The 27,330-nt window shown below is 49.7% G+C and overlaps 1 protein-coding gene across 1 annotated transcript in view; it reads left to right on the plus strand.

Annotated features, from left to right (window-relative positions):
* Window positions 1–27,330, plus strand: part of LOC147119358 (uncharacterized) — a 94,029-nt gene that overhangs the window by 21,184 nt on the left and 45,515 nt on the right. Inside the window, exon 2 of the mRNA XM_085984082.1 lies at window positions 7,132–8,595. Coding sequence (XP_085840208.1) covers window positions 7,132–8,595 — 1,464 coding nt within the window. The remainder of the gene's footprint in view (window positions 1–7,131; window positions 8,596–27,330) is intronic.

A 27,330-nucleotide genomic window follows, 5' to 3' on the forward strand; every position in this document is an offset into this window, starting at 1 on the left:
TGGGGCCGATTAGCGACCAAATAGGATCTCATCATAAGATCATAAGAAATAGGAGCAGGAGTCGGCCATTTGACCCCGCGAGCCTGCTCCGCCATTTTATAAAAAGGATATAGAGGCTCTGGAGAGGGTGCAGAGAAGATTTACAAGGATGATCCCAGAAATGCGAGGGTATACAGATCAGGAAAGCATCAACAGGCTGGGTCTCTTTTCTCTTGAAAAAAGAAGGCTGAGGGGTGACCTAATATGTACATGTAAGGGAACATGTAGGTGAGGTTTTAAATGAATATTTTGCATTTGTGTTCACTATGGAGAAGGACGATGTAGGCATAGAAATCAGGCAGGGGGATTTTGATATACTTGAACAAATTAGTATTGAGAGGGAGGAGGTACTAGTGGTTTTAGCGGGCTTAAAAGTGGATAAATCCCTGGCCCAGACAATACGCATCCCAGGCTGCTGTGCGAGGCAAGGGAGGAGATTGCAGGGGCTCAGACACAAATTTTCAGAACCTCTCTGGCCACAGGTGAGGCGCCAGAGGACTGGAGGACAGCTAATGTAATACCATTATTCAAGAAGGGCAGTAGGGATAAACCAGGGAATTACAGGCCAGTGAGTCCAACAACAGTGGTAGGGAAATAATTGGAAAAAATTCTGAGGGACAGAATTAGTCTCCACTTGGAGAGGCAAGGATTAATCAAGGATAGTCAGCATGGCTTTGTCAGGGGGAGATCATGTCTAACCAATTTGATTGAATTTTGAGAGGGGGTGACTAGGTGTGTGGATGAGGGTAGTGCAGTTGATGTAGTCTACATGGGCTTCAGTAAGGCTTTTGACAAAGTCCAGCATGGGAGACTGGTCAAGAAGGTAAGAGCCCATGGGATCCAGGGCAATTTGGCACATTGGATCCAAAATTGGCTTAGTGGCAGGAGGCAGAGGGTGATGGTCGAAGGTTGTTTTTGTGACTGGAAGCCTGTGTCCAGTGGTGTACCGCAGGGATCGGTGCTGGGTCCTTTGCTGTTTGTAGTGTACATTAATGATTTAGATATGAATGTAGGAGGTATGATCAGTAAGTTCGCAGATGACACGAAAATTGGTGGAGTGGTAAATAGCGAGGAGGGAAGCCTCAGGCTACAGGACGATATAAACGGGTTGGTCAGATGGGCAGAACAGTGACAAATAGAATTTAACCCTGAAAAGTGTGAGGTGGTGCATTTTGAGAGGACTAACAAGGCAAGGGAATACACAATGAATGGTCGGACCCTAGGAAGAACAAGGGATCAGAGGGACCTTGGGGTGCATGTACACAGATCTCTGAAGGCAGTAGGACAGGTAGATAAGGTGGTTAAAAAGGCATATGGGATACTTGCCTTCATTAGCCGAGGCATAGAATATAAGAGCAGGGAGGTTATGATGGAGCTGTACAAAACGCTGGTAAGGCCACAGCTGGAACGCTAGTCTTCACAAAGGAGGACACAAATAACCTCCCAGAGATGTCGGGGAACATAGGGTCTGATGAAAGGGAGGAACTGAAAGAAATCAGTATTTGTAGGGAAATGGTGTTTGGAAAATTGATGGGATTGAAGGCCGATAATTCCCCAGGGCCTGATAATCTACATCCTAGGGTACTTAAGGAAGTGGCCCTGGAAATAGTTGATGCTTTGCTGATCATCTTCCAGCATTCGATGGAATCTGGAACAGTACCCATGGATTGGAGGGTAGCTAATGTTACCCCACTATTCAAAACAGGTGGTAGAGAGAAAACGGGGAATTACAGACTGGTAAGCCTGACATCGGTAGTGGGGAAAATGCTAGAGTCCATTATAAAAGATGTAATAGCAGACCACTTGGAAAACAGTGACAGGATCAGACAAAGTGAACATGGATTTACAAAAGTTAAATCATGCTTGACTAATCTACTGGAATTTTTTGAGGATGTAACTGGTAAAATAGATGAGGGAGAACCAGTGGATGTGGTGTATTTGGACTTTTAGAAGGTTTTTGATAAGGTCCCGCATAAGAGATTAGCGTGTAAAGTTAAGGCACATGGGACTGGGGGCAAGGTATTGACTTGGATAGAGAACTGGTTGGCAGACAGAAAGCAAAGAGTTGGAATAAATGGGTCTTTTTCCGAGTGGCAGGCAGTGACTAGTGGGGTACCGCAGAGATCGGTCCTTGGACCCCAGCTATTCACAATATACATTAATGATCAAGACAAGGGAACTAGATGTAATATCTCCAAATTTGCAGACGACACAAAACTGGGTGGGAGTGTGTGCTGTGAGGAGGATGATTTGGACAGGTTGGGTGATTGGGCAGAAGCATGGCAGATGCAATATAACGTGGATAAATGTGAGGTTATCCACTTTGGTGGCAAAAACAGGAAGGCAGATTATTATCTGAATGGCAATAGATTGGGAGAAGGGGAAGTGCAACGAGACCTGGGTGTCCTTGTGCACTAGTCGCTGAAGGTAAGCATGCAGGTGCAGCAGGCAGTTAAGAAGGCAAATGGCATGTTGGCCTTCGTAGCGAGAGGGTTTGAGTACAGGAACAAGGATGTCTTGCTGCAGTTATACAGGGCCTTGGTGAGCCCACAACTTGAGTATTGTGTGCAGTTTTGGTCGCCTTATCTGAGGAAGGATGTTCTTGCCATGGAAGGAGTGCAGCGAAGATTCACCAGGCTGATACCTGGGATGGCAGGAATGACGTATGAGGAGAGATTGGGTCGATTGGGCTTGTACTCGCTGGAGTTTAGAAGAATGAGAGGGGATCTCATCAAAACGTATAATATTCTAACAGGACTAGACAGACTAGATGCTGGAAGGATGTTCCCGATGGTCGGGGAGTCCAGAACCAGGGGTCACAGTCTAAGGATAAGGGGTAAGCCATTTAGGACAGAGATGAGGAGGAATTTCTTCATCCAGAGTGTGGTGAACCTGTGGAATTCTCTACCACAGAAGCCAGTGGAGGCTAATTCATTAAATATATTCAAGAAGGAGTTGGATATATTTCTTAAGGCTAAAGGGATCAAGGGATATGGAGAGAAGGCAGGAACAGGGTACTGAATTTGGATGATCAACCATGATCTCATTGAATGGCGGAGCAGGCTCGAGGGGCCGAATGGCCTACTCCTGCTCCTATCTTCTATGTTTCTGAGACAGATAGATTTTTGGACTCATGGGGAATGAAGGGGTATGGGGATCGGGCGGGAAGGTGGAGATGAGGTAGAAGATCAGCCATGATCTTATTGAATGGCGGAGCAGGCTCGAAGGGCCGAATGGCCTGCTCCTGCTCCTATTTCGTATGTTCTTAAGAAAGCTGTTTGCTATAGCCTGCTGCATCACGACATACACACAGAGGATTTCAGTTACGTGGAGAGACTGGAGAAGCTGGGATTGTTCTCCTTGGAGCAGAGAAGGTGCAGTGGGGATTTAATAGAGGTGTTCAAAACAGGAAGGGTTTTGACAGAGTAAATAGGAGCATGGGAACAGGAGGAGGCCATTCAGCCCCTCCAGCCTGTTCCACCATTCAATGAGATCATGGCCGATCTGTGTCTTAACTCCACCCACCTGCCTTGGCTCCATATCCCTTTGCTCCCTTGTCTAGCAAAAATCTATCGCTCTGGGATTTAAAATGATTAATTGAGCTGGCATCGACTGCTTCCTGTGGGAGAGGGTTCCACACTTCTACCACCCTTTGTGTGAAGGAGTGTTTCCCAACTTCTCTCCTGAATGGCCTGGCTCTGATTTTAAGGTGATGCCTCCTTGTCCTCGACTCCCCCACCGGCGGAAAAAGTTTCTCTCTATCTACTCTACCAATTCCTTTCAAAATCCTAAAATCCTCAATCACTCCTTAACCTTCTAGATTCCAGGGAACACAAGTCTAGTTTACGTAATCTCTCCCTCATAATCTAACCCTTGGAGCCCGGGTAGCATTCTGGTGAATCTGCGCTGCACTCCTTCCAAGGCCAATATATCCTTTCTGAGGTGCGGTGCCCAGAATTGTACACAGTGCTCCAGGGAGTTCCTGGGAGTTAACGTGCGTAGGTCCCTGAAGGTGGCGGGACATATTGAGAGAGTGGTTAACAAAGCATATGGGATCTTGGGCTTCATAAATAGAGGTATTGAGTACAAAAGTAGAGAAGTTATGCTGAACCTTTATAAAGTGCTGGTTAGGCCACAACTGGAGTATTGCATCCAGTTCTGGTCACCACACTTTAGGAAGGATGTGAAGGCCCTTGAGAGAGTGCAGAGGAGATTTACCAGAATGGTTCCGGGGATGGGGGATCTTAGCTACAAGGACAGGTTGGAGAAGCTGGATTTGTTTTTATTAGAGCAAAGGAGGTTGAGGGGTGATTTGATAGAGGTGTACAAGATTATGACGGGTTTGGATAGGCTAGACGGGGAAAGGCTGTTCCCACTAGTTAACGGTACAAGGGCTAGGAGACACAGATTTAAAGTTTTGGGCAAGAGATACAGGGGGGACGTGAGGAAAAACATTTTTACGCGGCGAGTGGTGAGGACCTGGAACTCGCTGCTGACGGAAGTGGTGGAAGCGGAGACACTCAATGTTTTCAAGGGGAAACTGGATAGGCACTTGAGGGAAATAAACTTGCAGGGTTACGGGGATAGAGCGGGGGAATGGGACTGATTGGATTGCTCTACCGAGAGCCGGCACGGACAAAATGGGCTGAATGGCCTCCTTCTGTGCCGTTATGACTCTATCACTCTCTGGGGTCTAACCAGGGCTTTGTATAGCTGTAGCTTATAAGGAGAAACTGTTTCCAGTGGCAGGAGGGTCGGTAACCAGAGGATACAAGCCCAGCTTCTCCCGTCTCTCCACAGAACTGAAGTCCCTCATCCCTGGTCCCATTCTCGTAAATTTCTTCTGCACCCTCTCCAAGGCCTTGACATCCTTCCTAAAGTGTGGTGCCCAGCGGAAGCCTAGCCAGTGTTTTATAAAGGCTTAGCATAACTTGCTTGCTTTTGTACTCTATTCCTCTATTAATAAAGTCAAGGATCCTGTATGCTTTATTAACAGCCTTCTCAACTTGTCCTGCCACCTTCAAAGACTTGTGTACAAACACCCCGAGGCCTCTCTGTTCCTGCACCCTCTTTAAAACTGGACCATTTAGTTTATATTGCCTCCCCTCATTCTTCCTACCAAAATGAATCACTTCACACTTCTCTACATTAAATTTAATCTGCCATGTTTCTGCCCATTTCACCAGTCTGGCTCCGTCCTCCTGAAGTCTGTTACTATCCTCATTGTTTGCTACATTTTCGTGTCCTCTGCAAATTTTGAAATTTTGCCCTGGATCCCCAAGTCCAGGTCATTAATATATATCAATAAAGCAGTGGTCTGAATCAATGTTCACGTTAAGTTGCGCAGACACGCAGCGGTCTGGAGGTCCCGCGCAGCCGGCTCACCGCCCTATAAATGGAATAAACGCGCATGCGCGGAAATTTGAATGGGCCGTGCAGCCCGTTAAAGGGGCCGCAAACCTCAAAAAAAAATTAGAGGGAACACTGGTCCTAATACCGACACCTGGGGAACATCACTGTTTACCTCCCTCCAGTCTGAAAAGAAACCGTTCACAACTACTCTCTGCTTTCTGTCCCTTGGCAGAAAATTGGGAGGGGGCGAGAGCAAACAGCACCTGATTTCTCACCAAGCACTCACGGTAGCAGGGGATTAGCCCTACTTTAAATGTCAGTCTCTGACATATACATAAATAAAAAGGGAGACACTGTCCCTTTAAAATCAGTCATCCACGGGGACACGGTCCCTTTAATGAAAATCACATAGAAAAAGAAAGTGCCTGTCCCTTTAAGGGAACCCCCACCACTCCCATATTTCTCCTAAAGTGCTTGAAATTAATAATTAAAAATGCTGAAAATTAATATTCAGAAAATTAATTCAGGGAGAAGAAATATTTTTACTCACATGTATTTGTTCCACCGGGTTTGTTATTTCATCAATTTAAAAGTGAACTTCTTTTCTTTAATAAAAAGTATCTTCTGCAAAACAAAATTAGTTTGAGCTGTAAAATGTGAAAGGAACATTAAAAATAAACTTTGCCAGGCTCACAGATGCTGACCAGGCCCCTTTACAAAATGGCGGCGGGCCGATCCGTCCAATGAGCCGGTTCCAGGTCCCGCCTCCTCCTTCGCCGCGATTGGTTGGAGGACCAAAGCCCCTCGGTCGGTCCTCCAGGCTCAGCCTCTCCTCGCTCATTGGTGGAGAGCTCACGTCTATCATTGTACGACGGCGACATCTTGACGTGACTGGTTGAGCGAAGAGGGGGGTGGGCACGCGGGGTGCCGCCTCACTCCTCCAGCCCCGCCCCGCTCGCTCCCTATTGGTCAGAAGCTCCCGTCAATCAGGCCCTGGGCCCGGGTCACATGTCCCTGGAGCGCGCTCTGCCAAACTGAAGAAGCTCCGCTCGGGGCCCGGATCCGCGGACTCTCAGGTTTGGATTCCCCTTTATTCTCTCCCCTCCTCTGATCTCAATCGGATCTGGGGGGAAAACTCACTTTCCCTCACTGATTGCGGCTCTTCACCAACACCAACTTTACAAAGAAAGCCCCGTGCGGCAGCCTGGAGCTCAGGCCCAGCGCGCAGGCGCGGGGGAGGATGATTGACAGGGGCCCCGGGTGTGTGCTGAGCATGCGCGGTGCGGGCTGGGCGCCTGTGGAGCAGGGGAGGGCGGGCCCATGGGGCGCATGCACGGCGTCAGCCACAACTGAGCGCGGTGGCCAGAGCGCTTTCTGGAGTGCGGGGGCTTGTGGGGATTGCAGCCGCCATTACTGTTGATCCTTTCAACCAACTTGTGCAGCAACTGGGGCCTGAAAATCAGCTTCAATGCCCCTGGGCTGGGAAAGGGGGACATGAGACAACATTCTCCCTCTTACCCCTTTCTACACTCCTTTTACAGGGTTTTAGAAGTGGAGCATTTACAGACAGGAAGCTCAGACCAAACATCACGTCAGGATCTGCCAGAGTCGCTCGATTCTTCAGGAGCTGAGTCAGTCGGCCCACGAACCTTCTGGCACCCCAGGGAGTTCACACTGATGAGAGACCTTTTAAATGTTCTGAGTGTGGGAAGAGCTTCAAGATCTACAAGTACTTGAAGCGACACCAGTGGCTACACACTGGGGAGAATCACCAGCCCCATGTGTGGGAATGGATTCACTCAGTCATCTGCTCCAATGATACACCAGCAAGTTCACACGAGGGAGAGACCTTTAACCCGCTCCATGTGTGGGCAGGGATTAATTGCACCCTCCGTGCTGCTGAGACACCAGCTTGTCCACACTGATGAGAGACCGTTGACCTGCTCCGTGTTTTTGAAGCGATTCACTCATTCTGCCACCCTCCTGAGACACCATCTTGTTTATAGTGATGAGAGACCGATTAAATGTTCTGACTGTGGGAAGAGATTTAAAACATCCCACGACCTGAAGAGACACCAGCCTGGGCTGGGAAAGGGGGACATGAGACAACATTCTCCCTCTTACCCCTTTCTAAACTCCTTTTCCAGGGTTTTAGAAGTGGAGCATTTACAGACAGGGAGCTCAGACCAAACATCACGTCAAGATCTGACAGAGTCACTCGATTCATCTGGACCTGAATATCATCGGCCTTTGTACATGGAAGGAGAGAGCAGCGATCACAGCACGGACAAACCGCACACGTGTTCCATGTGTGGACTCGGATTCAGCCGATCGCCTGACCTGGTGAGACACGTGCACCGTCACACCGGGGAGAAATCTGGTAAAGGTCGGGATGGCGGAAAGGGATTCAGTTCCCTGTCTGCGTCGGAAGTTCATCGGCACAGTCACACCGGTGACAGTCCGTTCACCTGCTTCGTGTGCTGGAAGGGATTCTCTCAGTCATCCCACCTGTTGACACACCAGCGAGCTCATACTGATGAGAGACCATTTAAATGTTCTGACTGTGGGAAGAGGTTTAAAAGCTCCAGCAATTTGACAACACACCAGCGAGTTCACACTGGGGAGAGGCCGTTCACCTGCTCCGTGTGTGGGAAGGGATTCACTCAGTCCTCAACTCTGTTCGAACACCAGCGAATTCACACTGGGGAGAGGCAGTTCACCTGCTCCGTGTGTGGGATGCGATTCACCTGCTCATCCAACCTGCTGAGACACCAACGAGTTCACACTAAGGAAAGGCCTTTCACCCGCTTCGTGTGTGGGAAGGGATTCACTCAGAAATCCAACCTGTTGGCACACGAGCGAGTTCACACTGGGGAGAGACCGTTTAAATGTTCTGACTGTGGGAAGAGCTTTAAAAGCTCCGGAGATCTGAAGGGATACCAGCGAGCTCACACTGGAGAGAGGCCTTTCACCTGCTCCGTGTGTGGGAAGGGATTCACTCAGTCCTCAACTCTGCTCGAACACCAGCGAGTTCACACTGATGAGAGACCGTTTAAATGTTCTGACTGTGGGAAGAGGTTTAAAAGTTCCGGAGATCTGAAGGGACACCAGCGTACTCACACTGGGGAGAGGCCGTACATCTGCTCCATGTGTGGGAAGGAATTCTCTCAGTCATCCAACCGGCTGACACATCAGCGAGTTCACACTGTTCTGTAGCTGGGGCGACATGAACATGGAACGGATGAATGTTTTATAAATTCATGGACTGCTGTTTAATCTTTAAGACTGTTTTGCTGATGATTCCCTTGATTTGACTGTTCATGGTGTTACATAGCAGCACAGAAACAGGCCATTCGGCCCAACTGGTCCATGCCGGTGTTTATGCCCCACACCCACCCTACTTCAATTAACCCGATCAACATATCCTCCCATTCCTTTCTCCCTCATGTGGCTTCCCCATAAATGCATCTGTGCTGTTCACCTCAACGACTCCCTGTGGTAGCGAGTTCCCCATTCTCACCATTCTCTGGGTAAAGACATTTCTGCTGAATTCCATACGTAATCTATCAGAGACTATTTTATATTGATGGCCCCATAAATATGATGAGATTCTGTTAAGCTGACCCGTATGTTGTTGTACTTTGTCTTTGACCACTACATAAACGTGAGGTCATCCAAAACTCGGCTGCCCATGTCCTAACTCGCACCAAGTCCCGTTCACCCATCACCCCTGTGCTCGCTGACCTACATTGGCTCCCTGTTAAGCAGCACCTTGATTTCAAAATTCTCATCCTTGTTTTCAAATCCCTCCATGGCCTCGCCCCTCCCTTTCTCTGTAATCTCCTCCAGCCCCACAACCATCCGAGATATCTGTGCTCTTCCAATTCTGGCCTCTTGTGCATCCCTGATTTTAATCGCTCCACAACTGGTGGCCGTGCCTTCTGTTGCCTAGGCCCTAAGCTCTGGAATTCCCTGCCTAAACCTGCCCACCTTGCTACCTCTCTTTCATAAGAACATAAGAAATAAGAGCAGGAGCAGGCCATACGGCCCCTCGAGCCTGCTCCGCCATTCAATAAGATCATGGCTGATCATCGACCTCAACTCCACTTTCCCGCCCGATCTCCATATCCCTTGATTCCCCTAGAGTCCAAGGATCTATCTATCTCAGCCTTGAATATACTCAACTGTGGCAGTTCCACCGGGTGACCCTTACATATAATGTATATAATTCACTTTAACCTAACTGTATGTATATTACTTACCTGTTTGGGCCGTTGCCCCTTTAACTTACCTGTTTGGGCCGTTGCCCCTTTAAGAACGCGACGTGACGTGCTGACATCATGTCGCGCATCACGTGATGCACCCGCGGCAGCCGCCAGCCCGGCTCTGCCTCCCGTACTGGCCGCCAGCACAGCGGGCCTACCGCTCCCGTGACTTCAGCCGCATCGGCCAGCTGCAGTGCCGGGTTCCCCCCGCGCTCGCGACTTCGACCGCAACGGCCAGCCTCAGTGCCGGGTCAATGCGCCGAGGTCACCTAACCGCCCCAAGCGTGGGCGAACGCGCTGATGTCACAACGCGGTCACGTGACGCCCGAAGCGCAGGAAAACACAGCCAGGCGTGATGACGTCATCACGCCATCCACAGGACTGCGGACTCAGTCCTCGTGGTGTCCCCGTTGGGACAAGACCTACCTGCTGGCTCTCCTGCATCCATCTGTATCATCGCTGTGTTTCTGCATTAAACAACTTATTTATTGTTCGCCTGAAGTCGGACTCGATTATTTAGTAGGCATTCGTCTAATACCTGCTGAGGTCAACCTGAATACCTACACAACGACTCAACTTTCCTCCTTTAAGACGCTCCTTAAAACCTACCTCTTTGACCAAGCTTTTGGTCACTTGCCCTAATTTATCCTTATGTGGATCAGTGTCAAATTTTTTGACTTAAAATACTCCTGTGCAGCACTTTGGGACGTTTTACTACATTAAAGGCGCGATATAAATACAAGTTGTTGTTGTTGTTCAATGAATTAAACATTACTGAGCCCCTGTACCCGTATTATGGGATGAAGTGCCAGACAACTGAAGGCACAACTATTATGTCCGTGTATAATTGAGACACGGACTGCAGGAGTTGATTATAACAAGTCTTTACTGAATGGAGACAACCTGGACACTGAAACTACAGAAGCCTGCTAGGGCCTTTTATACAGGGGTGGTCACTGCCGGTACTGCAGTCTGAGACCAGTTATTCCCTTAAAGGTACATACACAACAATTCCTCCCCTTTTAGATAAACAGTACATAACACTCATTTAACAACTAAATAATAACTAATTACAATTACAATTGCGGTTGCTAGATACATTGGTTGAAGTTAAGCAATTATAAGTTCAGTCTTTGAGGAGGCTTTCTGATTCTGTCTGGATAACGCCTCTTTGGGATATCAGGTTCTTCTGGCAAGGTTGAGTCGGGATCAATGTCGTTGTTTGGTTCGTCTGCTTCCAATATCACCGATTCTGCGGTAGATGCAATTGGTACTTCGGTTTCATCGCCAGGTGTATCAGATCGTGGTGTGGAGTTGACGTTTTCCAGTGACTCTAGAATCTGGTCAGCATGGCATCTTACAATGCTCTCTCCAATGTCCATGGTATACATTAGAGGTCCTTGCTGTGTACAGATCGTTCCTGGCTGCCATTTCTCTGTGCGGTAGTCCCAGGCCAAAACTGGTTGACCTATCTTAAAACTCCTGGTTGGCCTTTCATTCATATTCTGAAACTGTCTGTTCTCCACATCTCTTCTGATGTTTGGCTTAACCAAATCCAAGCGGCATCGTAGTCTTCGATTGAAGAACATCATGGCTGGAGTTTGGTTGGTAACCGCATGTGTCGCATTCCGGTAGGCAAACAAGAGGTTATCCACCTTGTGTTGTAGGGGTATATCTTCATTACACATTGCCTTGATAGCCTTCTTGAATGTTTGAACAAACCTCTCGACCAATCCATTAGTGGCTGGATGATATGGGGTGGATGTGTAATGCTTAACACCATTGTTCTTTAAGAACCTCCGGAACTCTTCAGACACAAACTGTGGTCCATTGTCAGAGCAAATCTGTTCAGGCAGTCCATTCCTGGCGAATATGGTTCGTAAGACTGTGATAGTTTTTCTGTGGTGGTTGAGGACATTTTTATTACCTCTGGCCACTTTGAATGTGTATCCACCGCAATTAAAAACATCGAGTCCATAAAGGGACCAGCAAAATCAATGTGCACCCTTTGCCATGGAGATGAGGGCCACTCCCATGGATGTAGAGGGGCTTGTGGTGGGGCGTTTTGGACCTTCTGGCATCCTGTACAGCTCTTGGTCATCTCTTCGATTTCTCTATCGATTCCCGGCCACCACACAAACGCTCTGGCTAAGTTCTTCATTTTTACCCCTCCCAGATGACCCTCATGAAGCTCATTGAGCACTCTATCCTTCAATTTGAGTGGAATTACTACTCTGGATCCACACATCAAGGTTCCTCTGCACAGACAGCTGTTCTCTTCTCGGCGAGAATGCTGGCAGCAGTGGTTCGCCATGTGCTGGCCATCCCTTCACCGTTAAATCATAGACCCAGGAGCGTGTCGGGTCATTTCGTGTTTCCTTTTCTATGTTTGCATTCGTCACAGGGAGACATTCGACTATAGTCGAGTGGAATAACTCCACTGGATCCACTGCCAGTTCTTCTTCCACCGTCGGCAACGGTAGGCACGACAATCCATCAGCATTCCCATGCTGTTTAGTTCCTTTGTACTCGATGTCATATTGGTGTGCCCCTAGGAAAAGGAACCACCTCTGTAGCCGTTGTGCCGTCATTATTGGTACGTCCTTCTGAGGGTTGAAAAAGAGACGAGAGGTTGATGATCAGTTAGTAGAGTAAATTTCTGACCGTGCAGGCAGTGATTGAACTTCTTCACCCCCCACACCAGGCTGAGGGCCTCTCTGTCAATCTGGGCATAGTTACGCTCGGCTGAAGTTAACGAGCGTGACGCAAAAGCTATCGGCCTCTCTGAACCATCAAGGAATTTATGTGACAGTACCACCCCAATGCCGTAGGGAGACGCATCACACGCCAGTCTTATCGGTAGTGATGGGTTGTAGTGAGCCAATACTTCTCTTGAAGTGATTAGGTCCTTACTCTTCTGAAAGGCCCACTTACATTCATCGCTCCATTTCCATGCTACTCCCATTCGTAGTAGGGCGTTCAGTGGATGCAGAATTGTTGACAAATTCGGCAAAAACTTATGGTAGTAATTCACCAATCCGAGGAATGACCTCAGTTGCGACACATTTTCAGGCGCTGGAGCATTAACTACCGCTTCAATTTTGTCAGGGGACTTATACAACCCCTCTTCATCAATCACGTGGCCACAATACGATATCTGTTTCTTAAAAAACTCGCACTTGGGGCGATTGGCTCATAGCCCATGTTCACATAGTCTAGTGAGCACCTGCTCTAGGTTGGCAAGGTGTTCACTGTCATCTTCACCTGTCACTAGGATGTCGTCCAAGTAACACTGAGTCCCCGGAATCCCTTGCAGGACTTGTTCCATCGCTCTTTGCCATATCGCCGGAGCTGATGCTACTCCGAATACCAGTCGATTATACTGGTAAAGACCTTTGTGAGTGTTTATCGTGAGATACTTCCTAGAGGATTCTTCAACCTCCATCTGCAAATATGCTTGTGCTAGGTCAATTTTTGTAAAACGCTTCCCTCCAGATAGTGAGGCGAAGATATCTTCTATCCTTGGAAGAGGATATTGTACTGTGTGAAGGACTGGGTTCACCATCACCTTGAAGTCCCCACAGATGTGAACTTTCCTTGGCTCCTCAGACTTATTGTTTAACGTTTTCTTCATGACAGGAACGATGGGTGTCGCCCACTCGCTCCAGTCTACCTTAGATAACATGCCTGCATTCTCCAGATTCTCCAGCTCTGCCTCGACGGCATGGCGAATTGCATATGGTACCGGTCTTGCTTTGAAAAACTTGGGAATTGCATTCTCCTCTATTTTTATCAAGGCGGTTACGCCTTTAAGAGTGCCCAGTTCTTGTTGAAATACCTCTTTGGCGTCAGCTAAGATTGTTGACAATCGTCCAGGAGTGACGTCATCATCCTTTTTACCAGCCACCGTTAGTGCCTGAATGGAGTGCCAGTCTAAACTTATCTTTCTGATCCATTCACATCCCAATAACGGTGGTCCACCATCTTGCAGAATGTAGAGATACAATTTCCATATTTTCTTGCCGTTGTATTCGACAGGCACCCTTATTTTTCCTCTGGGGTATACTTTTTGCCCCGTATACGTCCTCAAGACAATGGCTGTCTCTCTCAAGGGTATGTGTGAGAATAGCCGCTCGTAGTCTCGTCGATTCATGACAGTTAGAGCTGATCCTGTATCCAATTCCATTTTGACTTGGGACCCTGCTATCGTGAGGGTGACCCAAATGGTTCGGTGATCCTCTTTTGCGATTACGTTGTGAAGTTTGAGACAGCTTAGTCTTTTGTTCCGGGATTCACTATCGCTCATCTGGTCTTCGGAACTACTGTCCGTCATCTTTTGTACTTTCCTGTACGGTTCCTTAGTAGCCTTTTTGTTGTCGTTGGTCTTCTTCCCAGACCTGCAAACTCGTGCAATGTGTCCCATCTTTCCGCATTGCCTGCATATTTTGTCCTTGGACCAGCAGTCCTTCTGGTCATGGTTTGTTCTGCCGCAGCGATAACATTTTGCAAATCCCCGTGTCATTTCGTGGGTGCCGTATTCCTGTGGCTTTTGTTGTATTTCCGCAGCTCCCCTTGCTGCTGCTTCGTACGATACTGCCACACTGAAAGCCTTATCTAGCGTCAGCTCTTTCTCTGAGAGTAACCTCTTCTGGGTTCCTTCACTCAGGAGTCCACAGACAAATTTGTCCCGTAAGGTATCTGCCAGTCCTGCTCCGAACTGGCAGTGCTTTGATAGCTTGCGTAGTTCCGTAAGGTAATCAGCATTGCTCTCATTTTCATGCTGATTTCTCCTGTGGAATTTAAATATTTCTGCTATCAGCAGCGGTGTAGGATTTAGGTGTTCCTGTAGGATAGCAACAATTTCGTTAAAACTCTTCGCCTTCGGTTTGGCTGGAGTAATCAGGCCCCGCAATAGGCCGTACGTTCTTGCGCCCATTAAATTTAGCAATACCGATGCCTTTTTCTCATCAGCTATTTCGTTTGCCTCGCAATATACCTCGACTCTTTCCACATACGTGGTCCAGCCTTCTATTGCATTACCGAAGGCAGTGATATCGCCAGTCTTTGGCATCTTGAAAATCTAAGATGGCGCCTCCCGTGCTTTGCCTTCATCCCCGATGGATCAAAATGGCGCCTCCCGCGCTTTTCCTTCTTCCCCGCCGAGTTAAGATGGCGACTCCCGTGCTTTCCCGCCGCTGCCGCTGCTCTCCGCGGTATTTTTATTTTTCTATCGCGCTTCAATATTTGCTCCGTTAATTGAAGAACCATTCCCGTCGTGGAGCGGACCCTCTGGGACACTTCCCTCCCTCTTCTTAGGTCCGAACGCTGCCCGGCTTCGAAGCACCGGCCGCGCCCTGTGTGCTCCACCCTCTCTCTCTCTCTTTGCTTCCCAACTCGCTGCCCGGCCCCGTTGCAGAGCCACCCGATCGAGCTCTAGCCCACCGCAGCCCAGGAAGAATCAGTGCACTACCTGCCACCAGCCCGATTAGCTGGGAAACTACAGACTGGAGAACCAAGCCTGGCTCACGACAGTCTCTCCTGCACTTTTCAATTCGATGATTTGGAGGGCGGTTGCCCACGGTCGACGCCCGTTTCTCGAGTTTCTTTGGATTATTCTTTTTTATCTTTCTTCTGGCTTTGACCTTCAATAACGCCGTCTGAGGTGCTGCCGAGTTGCAGGTAAGTTCGTTTCTTACTCGTCGCCGGTATTATGTCCGTGTATAATTGAGACACGGACTGCAGGAGTTGATTATAACAAGTCTTTACTGAATGGAGACAACCTGGAAACTGAAACTACAGAAGCTTGCTAGGGCCTTTTATACAGGGGTGGTCACTGCCGGTACTGCAGTCTGAGACCAGTTATTCCCTTAAAGGTACATACACAACAACAACGTCTGGGTGTGAATCTGATAACCTCACAGACCGTGTAGGTGTGATAACCAGACGGGCTTGTGGTTATAGTTTGGTCACAGATGGACTAAATTCCCTGAATTAGCAGGAGTTCAGGAGGCGGTCAACAGGAGGGTCCAAACAATCCCATTTCCTGAGCGGTAACCAAGCTTGTGTATAAGAACAGGCCACTTAAGCCGTTGTCAGTTGGAACAGACTCGAGAAGATCGCGCACGAATCCACTGTACTTCTATTCTCCAGATTGAGGGAATTATCACCCGATCTGTGTTATGCAGCGCTCTTAATAAAGCCTGGAGAGACAATGTGTTCTTGTGAGCTTGATTATCTGGCATCCGAAACCCTAGGACTCCCAATCATTAGAGTCAACCTCAGTGTGTGGAAAGGGATTCCCTGGTGTATCCCACCCGCTGACACACCAGAGTGTCCACATTGTGACTGCGGTGGTTCGATTCCACTGTTTCCGATGCCTTTAATCACATCCAGGACTGAACCGTGTTAATTCAGGCAACTGGGGCTTGTTAATGTTAGGAGCCCCCAATAACTGGGCTGGATTTAAAGATTATTCCCTGTTCTCTCAGTACTCGTGTGCAGAGTGAAGCTGATGTTATAGAATCATAGAGCACAGTAGGATGCCTTTCAGCCCATCGTGCTGGTGCCGGCTCTCTGAAAGAGCGATACAATTAGTCCCACTGCCCTGCTCTTTCCCCAGAGCCCTGCAAATTTCTGCTTTTAGTATGTATCCAATTCCCTTTTGAAAGTTACTATTGAATCTGCTTCCACCTCCCATTCAGGCAGCGCATTCCAGATCATCACAATTCGCTGTGTAAAAACAGTCTCCTCATTTCCTCTCTAGATTCTTTTGTCAATGATCTGAAATCTGTGTCCTCTCGTTACCGACCCTCCTGCCAGTGACAACAGCTTCTCCTTGTTTGCTCGATCAAAACCAGTTCTGGTCGCCATATTGAGCACCTCGATCACAGCTCCAGTTAACCGTCTCTGCTCCAAGTTATATTGCCAGTGTTTTGTGAATTTTTGCTGTGGTCGAGGTGCTGGATGTCCGTGCCTGGGGAATGGGACATTCTATCCTTGTGAGCACCGAGTGTCAGCATCCAGCAATCTCTGGTCAGGGACTGTCTTTTTAAACTGCCTCACCTGAGCTTTTTAACTCCCTGATTTCATTATTAAACATTTCAGAGTTTTTGCAGAGTGACCAAGGCTGAACAGATAAATGTGAGGTATTACATTTTGGTAGGAAGAATGGGGAGGTCACTTATCACTTGGAAGGTACGAGTCTAGGTGGGGTAGAGGAGAAAAGGGATCTCGGAGTACAAATACACAAATCACTAAATGTTGCGACACAGATTAGCAAGGCCATAAAAAAGCAAACCAAGTACTAGGGTTTATTTCTAGAGGAATAGAATTGAAAAGTAGTGAAGTTATGCTAAACCGGTATCGAACCTTGGTTAGACCACACTTAGAGTACTGCATACAGTTCTGGTCGCCATATTATAAAAAGGATATAGAGGCACTGGAGAGGGTGCAGAGAAGATTTACAAGGATGATACCAGAAATGCGAGGGTATACATATCAGGAAAGGATGAACAGGCTGGGTCTCTTCTCTCTTGAAAACAGAAGGCTGAGGGGTGACCTAATAGAGGTCCTTAAAATTATGAAAGGTTTTGATAGAGTGGATACAGAGAGAATGTTTCCACTTGTGGGGAAGAGCATAACTAGAGGCCATCAATATAAGATAGTCACCAAGAAATCCAAGGGAATTCAGAAGAAACTTCTTTACCCAGAGAGTGGTGAGAATGTGGAACTCGCTACCACAGGGAGTGGTTGAAGTGAATAGTATCGATGCATTTAAGGGGAGGCTGGACAAGCAGATGAGGGAGAAGGGAATAGAGGGTTATGCTGATAGATTTAGATGAGGAAAGACGGGAGGAGGCTCGAGTGGAGCATAAACGCTGGCATGGACTGGTTGGGCCGAATGGCCTGTTTTGGCGCCATATATCTGATGTAATCCTATGTCAAGTATCCCAGCTGGCTTAGCGCCAGGCACTTTAGCTCAGTGGGCAGCACTCTCACCTCTGAGTCAGAAGGTCGTGGGTTCAAGTCCCAGGCCAGAGACTTGAGCACAAAAATCTAGGCTGACACTCCAGTACTGAGGGAGTGCTGCACTGTCAGAGGTGCCGTCTTTCGGATGAGATGTTAAACCGAGGCCCCCGTCTGCTCTTTCAGGTGGATGTAAAAGGTCCCATGGCACTACATTGAAGAAGAGCAGGGGAGTTCTCCCCGGTGTCCTGGGGCCAATATTTATCCCTCAATCAACATCACTGAAATAGATTATCTGGTCATTGTCACATTGCTGTTTGTGGGAGCTTGCTGTGCACCAATTGGCAGTCGCGTTTCCGACATTACAACAGTGACTACACTTCAGAAGTTCTTCATTGGCTGTAAAGCGCTCTGGGACATCCTGAGGTTGTGAAAGGCGCTATATAAATGCAAGTCTTTCTTTCTCAGCAAGTGGGCGAGTGTCAGTGGTTGGAGGGAGGGGCTCAGTGTTGTCACTGGGTGGACACAGACAAATTGAAGCTAAAAGACAGAGAATGCTGAAGTTTGGAATGATAACACCCAAAGTCAGGAGATGGGCCCTTTGCCTAGATAAGGGAGGTGGTTGCTAAGAGACCTACAGACCTAATAACACTGCAAACTGCTCAGGCAGCAGGCTTGCTGCAAAATGTGAGGTTACGAGTGAGTTGGTGCACAGACAACAGAGCCATGGGCATTCCTGAGAGAGGCAAACTGGTTCTGTAACCGGGAGAATAGGTTGAGGGAGTCACCCTGTGGGACGGGTCGTCTGAGGTGTTAACACAGAGTCAGCTTGGGAATGGGATGATCAATGAATCATAGAATCATAGAAGGAGGCCATTCGGCCCATGTTGTCTGTGCCGGCCGACAAAGAGCTATTCACCCTAATCCCACTTTCCAGCACTTGGCCCGTAGGCTTGTAGGTTTCGGCACTTCAAGTGCATATCCAAATACTTTTTAAATGTGATGAGGGTCTCTGCCTCTACCACCCTTTCAGGCAGTGAGTTCCAGACCCCCACCATCCTCTGGGTGAAAAACATTTCTCCTTAAATCCCCTCTAAACTTCTGACCAATTACTTTTAATCTGTGCCCCCTGGTTATTGACCTCTCTGCTAAGGGAAATAGGTCCTTCCTATCCACTCTATCTAGGCCCCACTTAATTTTATACACCTCAATCAGGTCTCCCCTCAGCCTCCTCCGTTCCAAAGAAAACAACCCCAGCCTATCCAATCTTTCCTCATAGCTAAAATTCCCCAGTCTAGGCAACATCCTGGTAAATCTCCTCTGCACCCTCTCTTGTGCAATCACATCCTTCCTGTAATGTGGTGACCAGAACTGCACACAGTATTCTAGCTGCGGCCTAACTAGTATTTTATACAGTTCAAGCATAACCTCCCTGCTCTTATATTCTATGCCTCGGCTAATAAAGGAAAGTATCCCATATGCCTTCTTAACCACCTTATCTACCTGTCCTGCTACCTTTAGGGATCTGTGGACATGCACTCCAAGGTCCCTCTGATCCTCTACACTTCTCAGAGTCCCACCATTTATAGTGTATTCTCTTGCCTTGTTAGCCCTCCCCAAATGCATTACCTCACACTTCTCCAGATTGAATTCCATTTGCCACTGTTCTGCCCACCTGACCAGTCCATTGATATCTTCCTGCAGTCTGCAGCTTTCTTCTTCATTATCAACCACACGGCCAACTTTTGCATCATCTGCAAACTTCTTAATCATACTTCCTACATTCAAGTCCAAATCATTGATATATACCACAAAAAGTGAAGGACCCAGTATTGAGCCCTGCGGAACCCCACTGGAAACAGTTTCCAGTCACAAAAACACCCTTCGACCATTACCCTTTTGTTTCCTGCCTCTGAGCCAATTTTGGATCCAACGTGCCACTTTGCATTGGATCCCATGGGCTTTTACTTTCGTGACCAGTCTGCCATGTGGGACCTTATCAAAAGTGTTGAATCCATGTGTTAATGGAGACACGGAATGCAGGAGTTGATTTAACAAGTGTTTACTGAACAAAGTCTGGAGGTGAACTAACAACACAAGACGCTACACAGGCTTATATATCTGAGTGGTCACTACCGGTACTACAGTACACAGGGGCCTCAAAAAAACATAGTTCCTCTTAAAGGTACATACACTACAATTCCTCCCCTTTTAGATAAATAGTACATAACATTTTAAGTAATCATTAATTAACATTTTTACAAGAACAGTAATCTACACATTTGCTGAAGTTAATCAATTACAAATTCAGTCTCTCTGGAGGCTTCCTGACTCGGTCCGGATAACGCCTCGGTGGTGTAGTAGGTTCTTTTGGCAAGGTCGATTCGGCTTGAATGCCAGTGTCGGGTTCATCTGGTTCCAGTATCACCGGATCGGAGGTAGGTACTATGGGTATCTCTGCTTCATCATTAGGCGTATAGAGTTGTGGTGTAGGTTGTTCCTTTTCGGATGACTCTATGATCTGGTCAGCATGGCGCCTTATTATGCTTTCTCCAATGTCCACGGTATACATCAGCGGTCCTAGTCATGTGCAAATATTTCCAGGCTGCCATTTCTCGGTACGGTAGTCCCGGGCCAAAACTTGTTGACCTATCTGGAAGGTTCTAGTTGGCCTTTCATTCATGCCTTGAAATTGCCGGTTCTCTACGTCCCTTCTGATGTTTGGCTTGATCAAATCCAGCCGGCATCTTAGTCTTCTATTGAAAAACATCATGGTGGGGGTTTGGTTTGTAACCACATGTGTTGCATTCCTGTACGCAAACAAGAAGTTATCTACCTTATGTTGTAGATTTATGTCTTCATTACCCATGGCCTTTATGGCCTTCTTGAAGGTCTGGACAAACCTTTCAGCTAATCCATTGGTGGCGGGATGGTATGGGGCGGACGTGCAGTGCTTAACCCCATTGTTTTTTAAGAACTTCCTGAATTCTTCGGATACAAATTGCGGTCCATTATCAGAACAGATCTGTTCAGGCAGCCCATTCCTGGCGAATATGGTCCTTAATACTGTGATGGTTTTTTCCGTGGTGGTGGAGGACATCTTTATTACCTCCGGCCACTTGGAGTGTGCATCAACCGCGATTAAGAACATTGGCCTAGAAATTCAGTTGCGTTTGCGCCCAATTAGGGGCGAAAGAGTGGGTTGCGCCGGAAGTTGCGTCACGCCCGAAATTAGGTGGGCCCTAACATCGGCGTTAGCTGGTAGCGCTGCGCCGGCACCGATGACGTCATCGGTGTGCGCAGTGCCCTGGTACCGCCCGAAACCACGCCGATCCCCATCTTCAGTAGCGGCCGCCTCTTCCGTGGCGGGCGCTAACAACATCGGGAGACCGGGTCCTTACTGCAGCCTTAGCGGCGCAAGTTAAGGTGGAGGTGCGGGGCGGCTGCTTTTTCGGCGGCCGCCTGCCCGCACCTCCTTCCCTGGCCTCCTCCACCCCCCCCCCCCCGCGGCATTGCCGGCTGGTTTCCGTGGAGCCCGGCACTTCTCCGTTGTGCCGGGCTCTTTTGCCGGCACTTGCAATCGGGGCTCCGGCCGTTGCAGGCACCTCCCCCTAAAGAGAAGGGGGAGGCCTGCAGTACAGCAGCCTGCCGCACCGCATCGGGTGGTGCAGCGGGACCGGGAGCGCTGAAATTCACTTTCAGCGCCCCAAGCAGGGCGGACACACCCTGTACCAGCGCCCGGTTCCGCTTTGGGGCGCTGAAAGTGAATATGGGGCGGGCACAACTGGCTCCGCGGCGGGCGCAAAATTTTCGGCGCAAACGTGCTGGCGGGGCTATACCCAATTTCTAGGCCATTGAGTCCATAAATGGACCAGCAAAGTCGATATGTACCCTTTGCCATGGAGATGAGGGCCACTCCCATGGATGTAGAAGGGCTTGTGGTGGGGCGTTTTGGACCTTCTGGCATCCTAGACAGCTCTTGGTCATTTCTTCGATGTCTCCATCGATAACTGGCCACCACACAAACGCTCTGGCTAGGTTCTTCATTTTCACTCCACCCAGATGCCCCTCGTGAAGCTCCTTTAGCACTTTATCGTGGAGTTTGAGTTGTATCACCACTCTGGATCCACACATCAAGGTTCCTCGGCACACTGACAGCTGTTCTCTTCTTTGCGAGAATGCTGGCAACAGTGGTTCGCCATGTGCTGGCCATCCCTTCACCGTTAAATCGTAGACTCGAGAGAGAGTCGGGTCATTTCTCGTTTCCTTTTCAATGGTAGAATTTGTCACTGGTAGACATTCCACTATGGTCGAGTGGAACATCTCCACTGGGTCCACTGTAGGTGCCTCTTCTATCATTGGCAACGGTAGGCGCGATAAACCATCAGCATTCCCATGCTGTTTTGTTCCTTTGTACTCTATGTCATATTGGTGTGCCCCTAGTAAAAGGGACCACCTCTGTAGCCTTTGCGCTGTCATAATGGGAACACCCTTTTTAGGGTTGAATATGGAGATGAGGGGTTGATGGTCAGTCAACAAGGTAAATTTTTGTCCGTGTAGGTAATGGTTGAATTTCTTCACCCCCCACACCAGGCTGAGTGCCTCCCTGTTGATCTGGGCATAGTTATGCTCAGCTGAGTTCAATGAGCGTGACGCAAAAGCTATCGGCCGCTCCGAGCCATCAGGGAATCTATGCGATAATACCGCTCCCACGCCGTAAGGGGATGCATCGCACGCCAGTCTGATTGGCAGTGATGGGTTGTATTGAGCCAACACTTCCTTGGACGTGATCAAGCCTTTGCATTTATGGAAGGTACGTTTACAGTCTTCGCTCCATTTCCAAATTACTCCCATTTGTAGCAGTGCGTTAAGAGGGTGCAGAGCCGTTGACAAGTTCGATAAAAATTTACGATAGTAATTTATTAATCCCAGGAACAACCTTAATTGTGAGACATTTTCAGGCGCTGGGGCTTTTACGACCGCTTCAATTTTTTCAGGTGACTTATGCAGCCCTTCTTCGTTAATGACATGGCCACAATATGATATTTGTATTCTGGAAAAATTCGCCCTTGGGGCGATTTGCTCATAGATCCCATTCTCTCAGTGATGCGCCATCAATTACTCAAAAGACTGAAGTTGAGCGAGTAACAATCAGGCTTTTATTAACTAAAGAATGAAGGTCTTGTCTCGAGTGGTCGACCCGTCCAGAATACTAAGGGACTGGGAGGTAGTCACTTATATACCTGGAATAGTGGGAGGAGTCAGCCGAGGCATGTCCAGACCTGTACCTAGTGGAATACACATACAGACACAGACAGGTATGACAGTGGTTTACCACATTCACCCCTTGTTTAAAAATGAGTCCGGCGGGGTGAAGTGTATTTAAAAGTTCGTGTATTGGAGTCTCTCCGGAGGTCTTGTCTGCCGCTGTGATCGACGTGGCGACGGCAGGGGTGGTGGAGCTTCCGGCGTCGCGTCCCGTGTAGGCTGGGGCCCTGGAGTGTAGTCCTCATGGGTGACGGTCCAAGGCGAGCCGGCTGCTGGGGTTGGATATCGGGTCGTGGGGGGGGGTGGTAATGGGTAGTGGGTTACAGCGGTCCCCGAGGGTGCGAGGTCTCGTATGGAGACTGTGTCCTCCCGCCCGTCCGGGTACGCAATGTAAGCGTACTGGGGGTTGGCGTGGAGGAGGTCGACCCTCTCGACCAGGGGGTCCGTTTTATTGGCCCTCACGTGTCTTCTCAGTAGTACCGGCCCTGGGGACGTCAGCCATGGCGGTAACGATGTCCCCGATGTGGACTTCCTTGGGAAGACAAACATTTTCTCGTGAGGGGTGGCATTGGTGGCAGTGCAGAGAAGTGACCGAATCGAGTGGAGCGCATCGGGGAGCACCTCCTGCCAGCGGGAGGTCGGAAGGCCCCTAGACTTTAAGGCTAGTAGGGCAGCCTTCCAAACAGTTGCATTCTCTCTTTCCACCTGTCCGTTCCCCCGGGGGTTGTAACTGGTGGTCCTGCTTGTGGCTATACCCCTAGCGAGCAGGTACTGGCGGAGTTCGTCGCTCATAAACGATGAGCCCCGGTCGCTATGGATATAGCTGGGGAAACCGAACAGGGTGAAGAGGCTGTTCAGACATTTAATGACCGTGGCACTGGTCATGTCCGGGCAGGGGATAGCGAACGGGAACCGGGAGTACTCGTCAATGATGTTGAGGAAGTACACATTGCGGTCGGAGGAGGGGAGAGGCCCTTTAAAATCGACGCTCAGGCGTTCGAAAGGGCGAGTGGCTTTTATCAGGTGGGCTCTGTCTGGTCTATAAAAGTGCGGTTTGCACTCAGCGCAGACTTGGCAGTTCTTGGTCATGGTCCTGACCTCCTCAATGGAGTAAGGCAGGTTGCGGGCCTTGATGAAGTGGAAGAACCTGGTGACCCCCGGGTGGCAGAGGTCATTGTGGAGGGCCCTCAGCCTATCGATCTGCGCGCTGGCGCAGGTGCCACGCGATAGGGCATCTGGGGGTTCATTGAGCTTCCCAGGCCGGTACAAGATCTCGTAATTGTAGGTGGAAAGTTCGATTCTCCACCTCAAGATCTTGTCATTTTTGATTTTGCCCCTCTGCTTGTTGTTGAACATAAAAGCAACTGAACGCTGGTCAGTGAGCAGGGTAAATCGTTTTCCGGCCAGGTAGTGCCTCCAATGACGCACAGCCTCCACGATAGCCTGGGCCTCCTTCTCGACCGCGGAGTGTCTGGTCTCCGGGCCCTGGAGGGTTCGTGAGAAGAATGCCACAGGTCTCCCCGCCTGATTAAGGGTGGCGGCCAGAGCGAAGTCGGACGCATCGCTTTCCACCTGGAAGGGGATGGATTCATCCACTGCGTGCATGGTGGCTTTGGCAATGTCTTCCTTGATACGGTGGAAGGCTAAGCGGGCCTCTGCCGTCACGGGAAAAGAGGTGGACTTGATCAGCGGACGGGCTTTGTCTGCATAGTAGGGGACCCACTGAGCGTAGTAGGAAAAAAACCCTAGGCACCTCTTCAGAGCTTTTAGGCAGTGGGGCAGTGGGAGTTCCATAAGGGGACGCATCCGGTCCGGGTCGGGACCGATGACCCCGTGTTCTACAACACAGCCAAGGATGGCGAGGCGGTCTGTGCGGAATATGCACTTCTCCTTGTTATATGTCAGGTTCAGGAGTTGGGCGGTGCGGAGGAATTTCTCGAGGTTTGCGTCATGGTCCTGCAAGTCATGGCCGCAGATGGTCACATTATCTAGGTAAGGGAAAGTGGCCTGCAGCTCGTTTTGATCGACCATCCGGTCCATCTCCCTTTGGAAGACGGAGACCCCGTTGGTAACGCCGAAGGGAACCCTAAGGAAGTGATAGAGGCGGCCGTTTGCCTCAAAAGCAGTATACTGGTGGTCTTCAGGGCTGATGGGGAGCTGGTGGTACGCTGATTTCAGGTCAATGGTCGAAAAGACGCGGTACTGCGCGATCTGGTTGACCATGTCAGCTATGCGGGGGAGTGGGTAGGCGTCCAGCAGGGTGTAGCGGTTTATTGTTTGGCTGTAGTCGATGACCAGGCGTTGTTTCTCGCCGGTCTTAACGACCACAACCTGGGCTCGCCAGGGGCTGGAGCTGCCCTCAATAATCCCCTCCTTCAGGAGCCGTTCCACTTCGGTTTTGATGAAAACCCTGTCCCCGGCACTGTATCGCCTGCTCTTTGTGGCGATGGGCTTACAGTCGGGGGTGAGGTTAGCAAACAGTGGGGGGGGTGGGACTCTGAGTGTGGAGAGGTTGCATCTAGTGCGCGGCGGGCAATTTGGAGGCTGCTGGCTGCGGACTGTGAGTGGGGGGAGGGGGCCACCGTACGCCATCGTAACGCTTTTGAGGTGGCACTGGAAATCCAACCCCAGTAGAACGGCAGCGCAGAGGTCGGGCAGGACCAGGAGTTTAAAATTATTGAACACAGTCCCGTCTACTACTAGTGTCACCACGCAGTAGCCGCCAATGTCCGCTGACTGGGACTCGGAGGCCATAGAAATCCGCTGGTGCGCAGGCAGGACTGGGAGAGAGCAACGCCGCACCGTGTCGGGGTGGATGAAGCTCTCTGTGCTCCCGGAGTCAAAAAGGCAGTTTATTGCATGGCCGTTTACCTTAACGTCCATTTTGGACCGAGCTAGCTGGTGCGGTCTCGTTTGGTCCAGCGTCACAGAGGCCAGCGTAGGGGTCGGTGTGTCGCTGCGAGTATCAGATGGGGGGGGGTTGGCGGTCTGCTGCGTCCCGGCTGGTGTCCAAGATGGCGGCGCCCATGATTCCCATGTGGCTGGAGTCGTCCAAGATGGCTGCTGCTGCGGTGGTTCGCACATGGCTGGGGAGGCCCAAGATGGCGGCTCGCACGGCCCACACGCGGCGCTGCTGGCGTTCGGGGTGGCTTTGGCCTTGCAGACGCTGGCGTAGTGTCCCTTTTTCCCGCAGCCCGAGCAGGTTGCATTCTTCGCCGGGCAGCGCGCTCTGGGGTGTTTGGCCTGGCCACAGAAGTAGCATTTCTGGCCTTGGGATACTGCTGTCTGGCTTTGGGACACTGCTGCGGTAGTTGGGCCGTTGTTGGGCTGTGGCTGGGGTGGCACGGTGCTATGGGGCTGTCCTACCGTGTCCCAGGTTGTCGTTCCCCGCGGCGTCCATGGTGCAGAGGAGTAGGCATCCATGCCCCGGAAGGCTGCGTCCAGCGTTAGTGCGATGTCGGAGGCTTTGTCGAGGGTGAGGTCACTCTGCTCCAGCAGTCGCTGTCTGGTGTAGTTGGACCTGTGGCCCGCTACGAAGGCATCCCGGATCAGTTCCTCCGTGTACTTAGTGGGCGTTACCGCCTTACACCCACAGGCCCGGCCAAGCACGGACAGTGCTTGGAGGTATTCCTCTGTCGATTCCCCAGGTTGTTGCTTGCGACTCCCCAGAAGGTGCCTAGCGTATACTTCGTTCACAGGGCGCGTGTACTGGGTCTTGAGGAGCTGGAGGGCGGCTGTGTACGAGGTCGCATCCCGGATGACTGAGTACACTCGGTGGTTCACCTTGGAGAACAGGACAGACAGTTTGTCCGCATCCGTTTCGACCGCAGTGGAGGCAGTCAGGAATGTCTCGAAGCACGTGAGCCAGTGAGCAAACTTGGTGGAAGCGTCCGCTTCCCGACTGTCCAGGTCCAGGCATGCTGGTGTGAGGATCTTCTCCATTATAAAAAATTTAGTTAATAAAATTGATGCGCCATCAATTACTCAAAAGACTGAAGTTGAGCGAGTAACAATCAGGCTTTTATTAACTAAAGAATGAAGGTCTTGTCTCGAGTGGTCGACCCGTCCAGAATACTAAGGGACTGGGAGGTAGTCACTTATATACCTGGAATAGTGGGAGGAGTCAGCCGAGGCATGTCCAGACCTGTACCTAGTGGAATACACATACAGACACAGACAGGTATGACAGCGGTTTACCACACTCAGCCTAGTGAGCACCTGCTCCAAATTGGCAAGGTGCTCGTTGTCATTTTCTCTTGTTACAAGGATGTCGTCTAGGTAGCATTGAGTCCCCGGAATCCCTTGCAGGACTTGCTCCATAGCTCTTTGCCAGATAGCTGGAGCTGATGCTACTCCGAAAACCAGTCGATTGTACTGGTACAGGCCTTTGTGTGTGTTTATCGTGAGATACTTTTTAGAGGCCTCCTCAACCTCCATCTGT

This window comes from Somniosus microcephalus, chromosome 4, assembly GCF_052327205.1.
Source record: "Somniosus microcephalus isolate GS21.2 chromosome 4, FLI_Smic_1.0, whole genome shotgun sequence".
NCBI classification, from domain to species: Eukaryota; Metazoa; Chordata; class Chondrichthyes; order Squaliformes; family Somniosidae; genus Somniosus; species Somniosus microcephalus.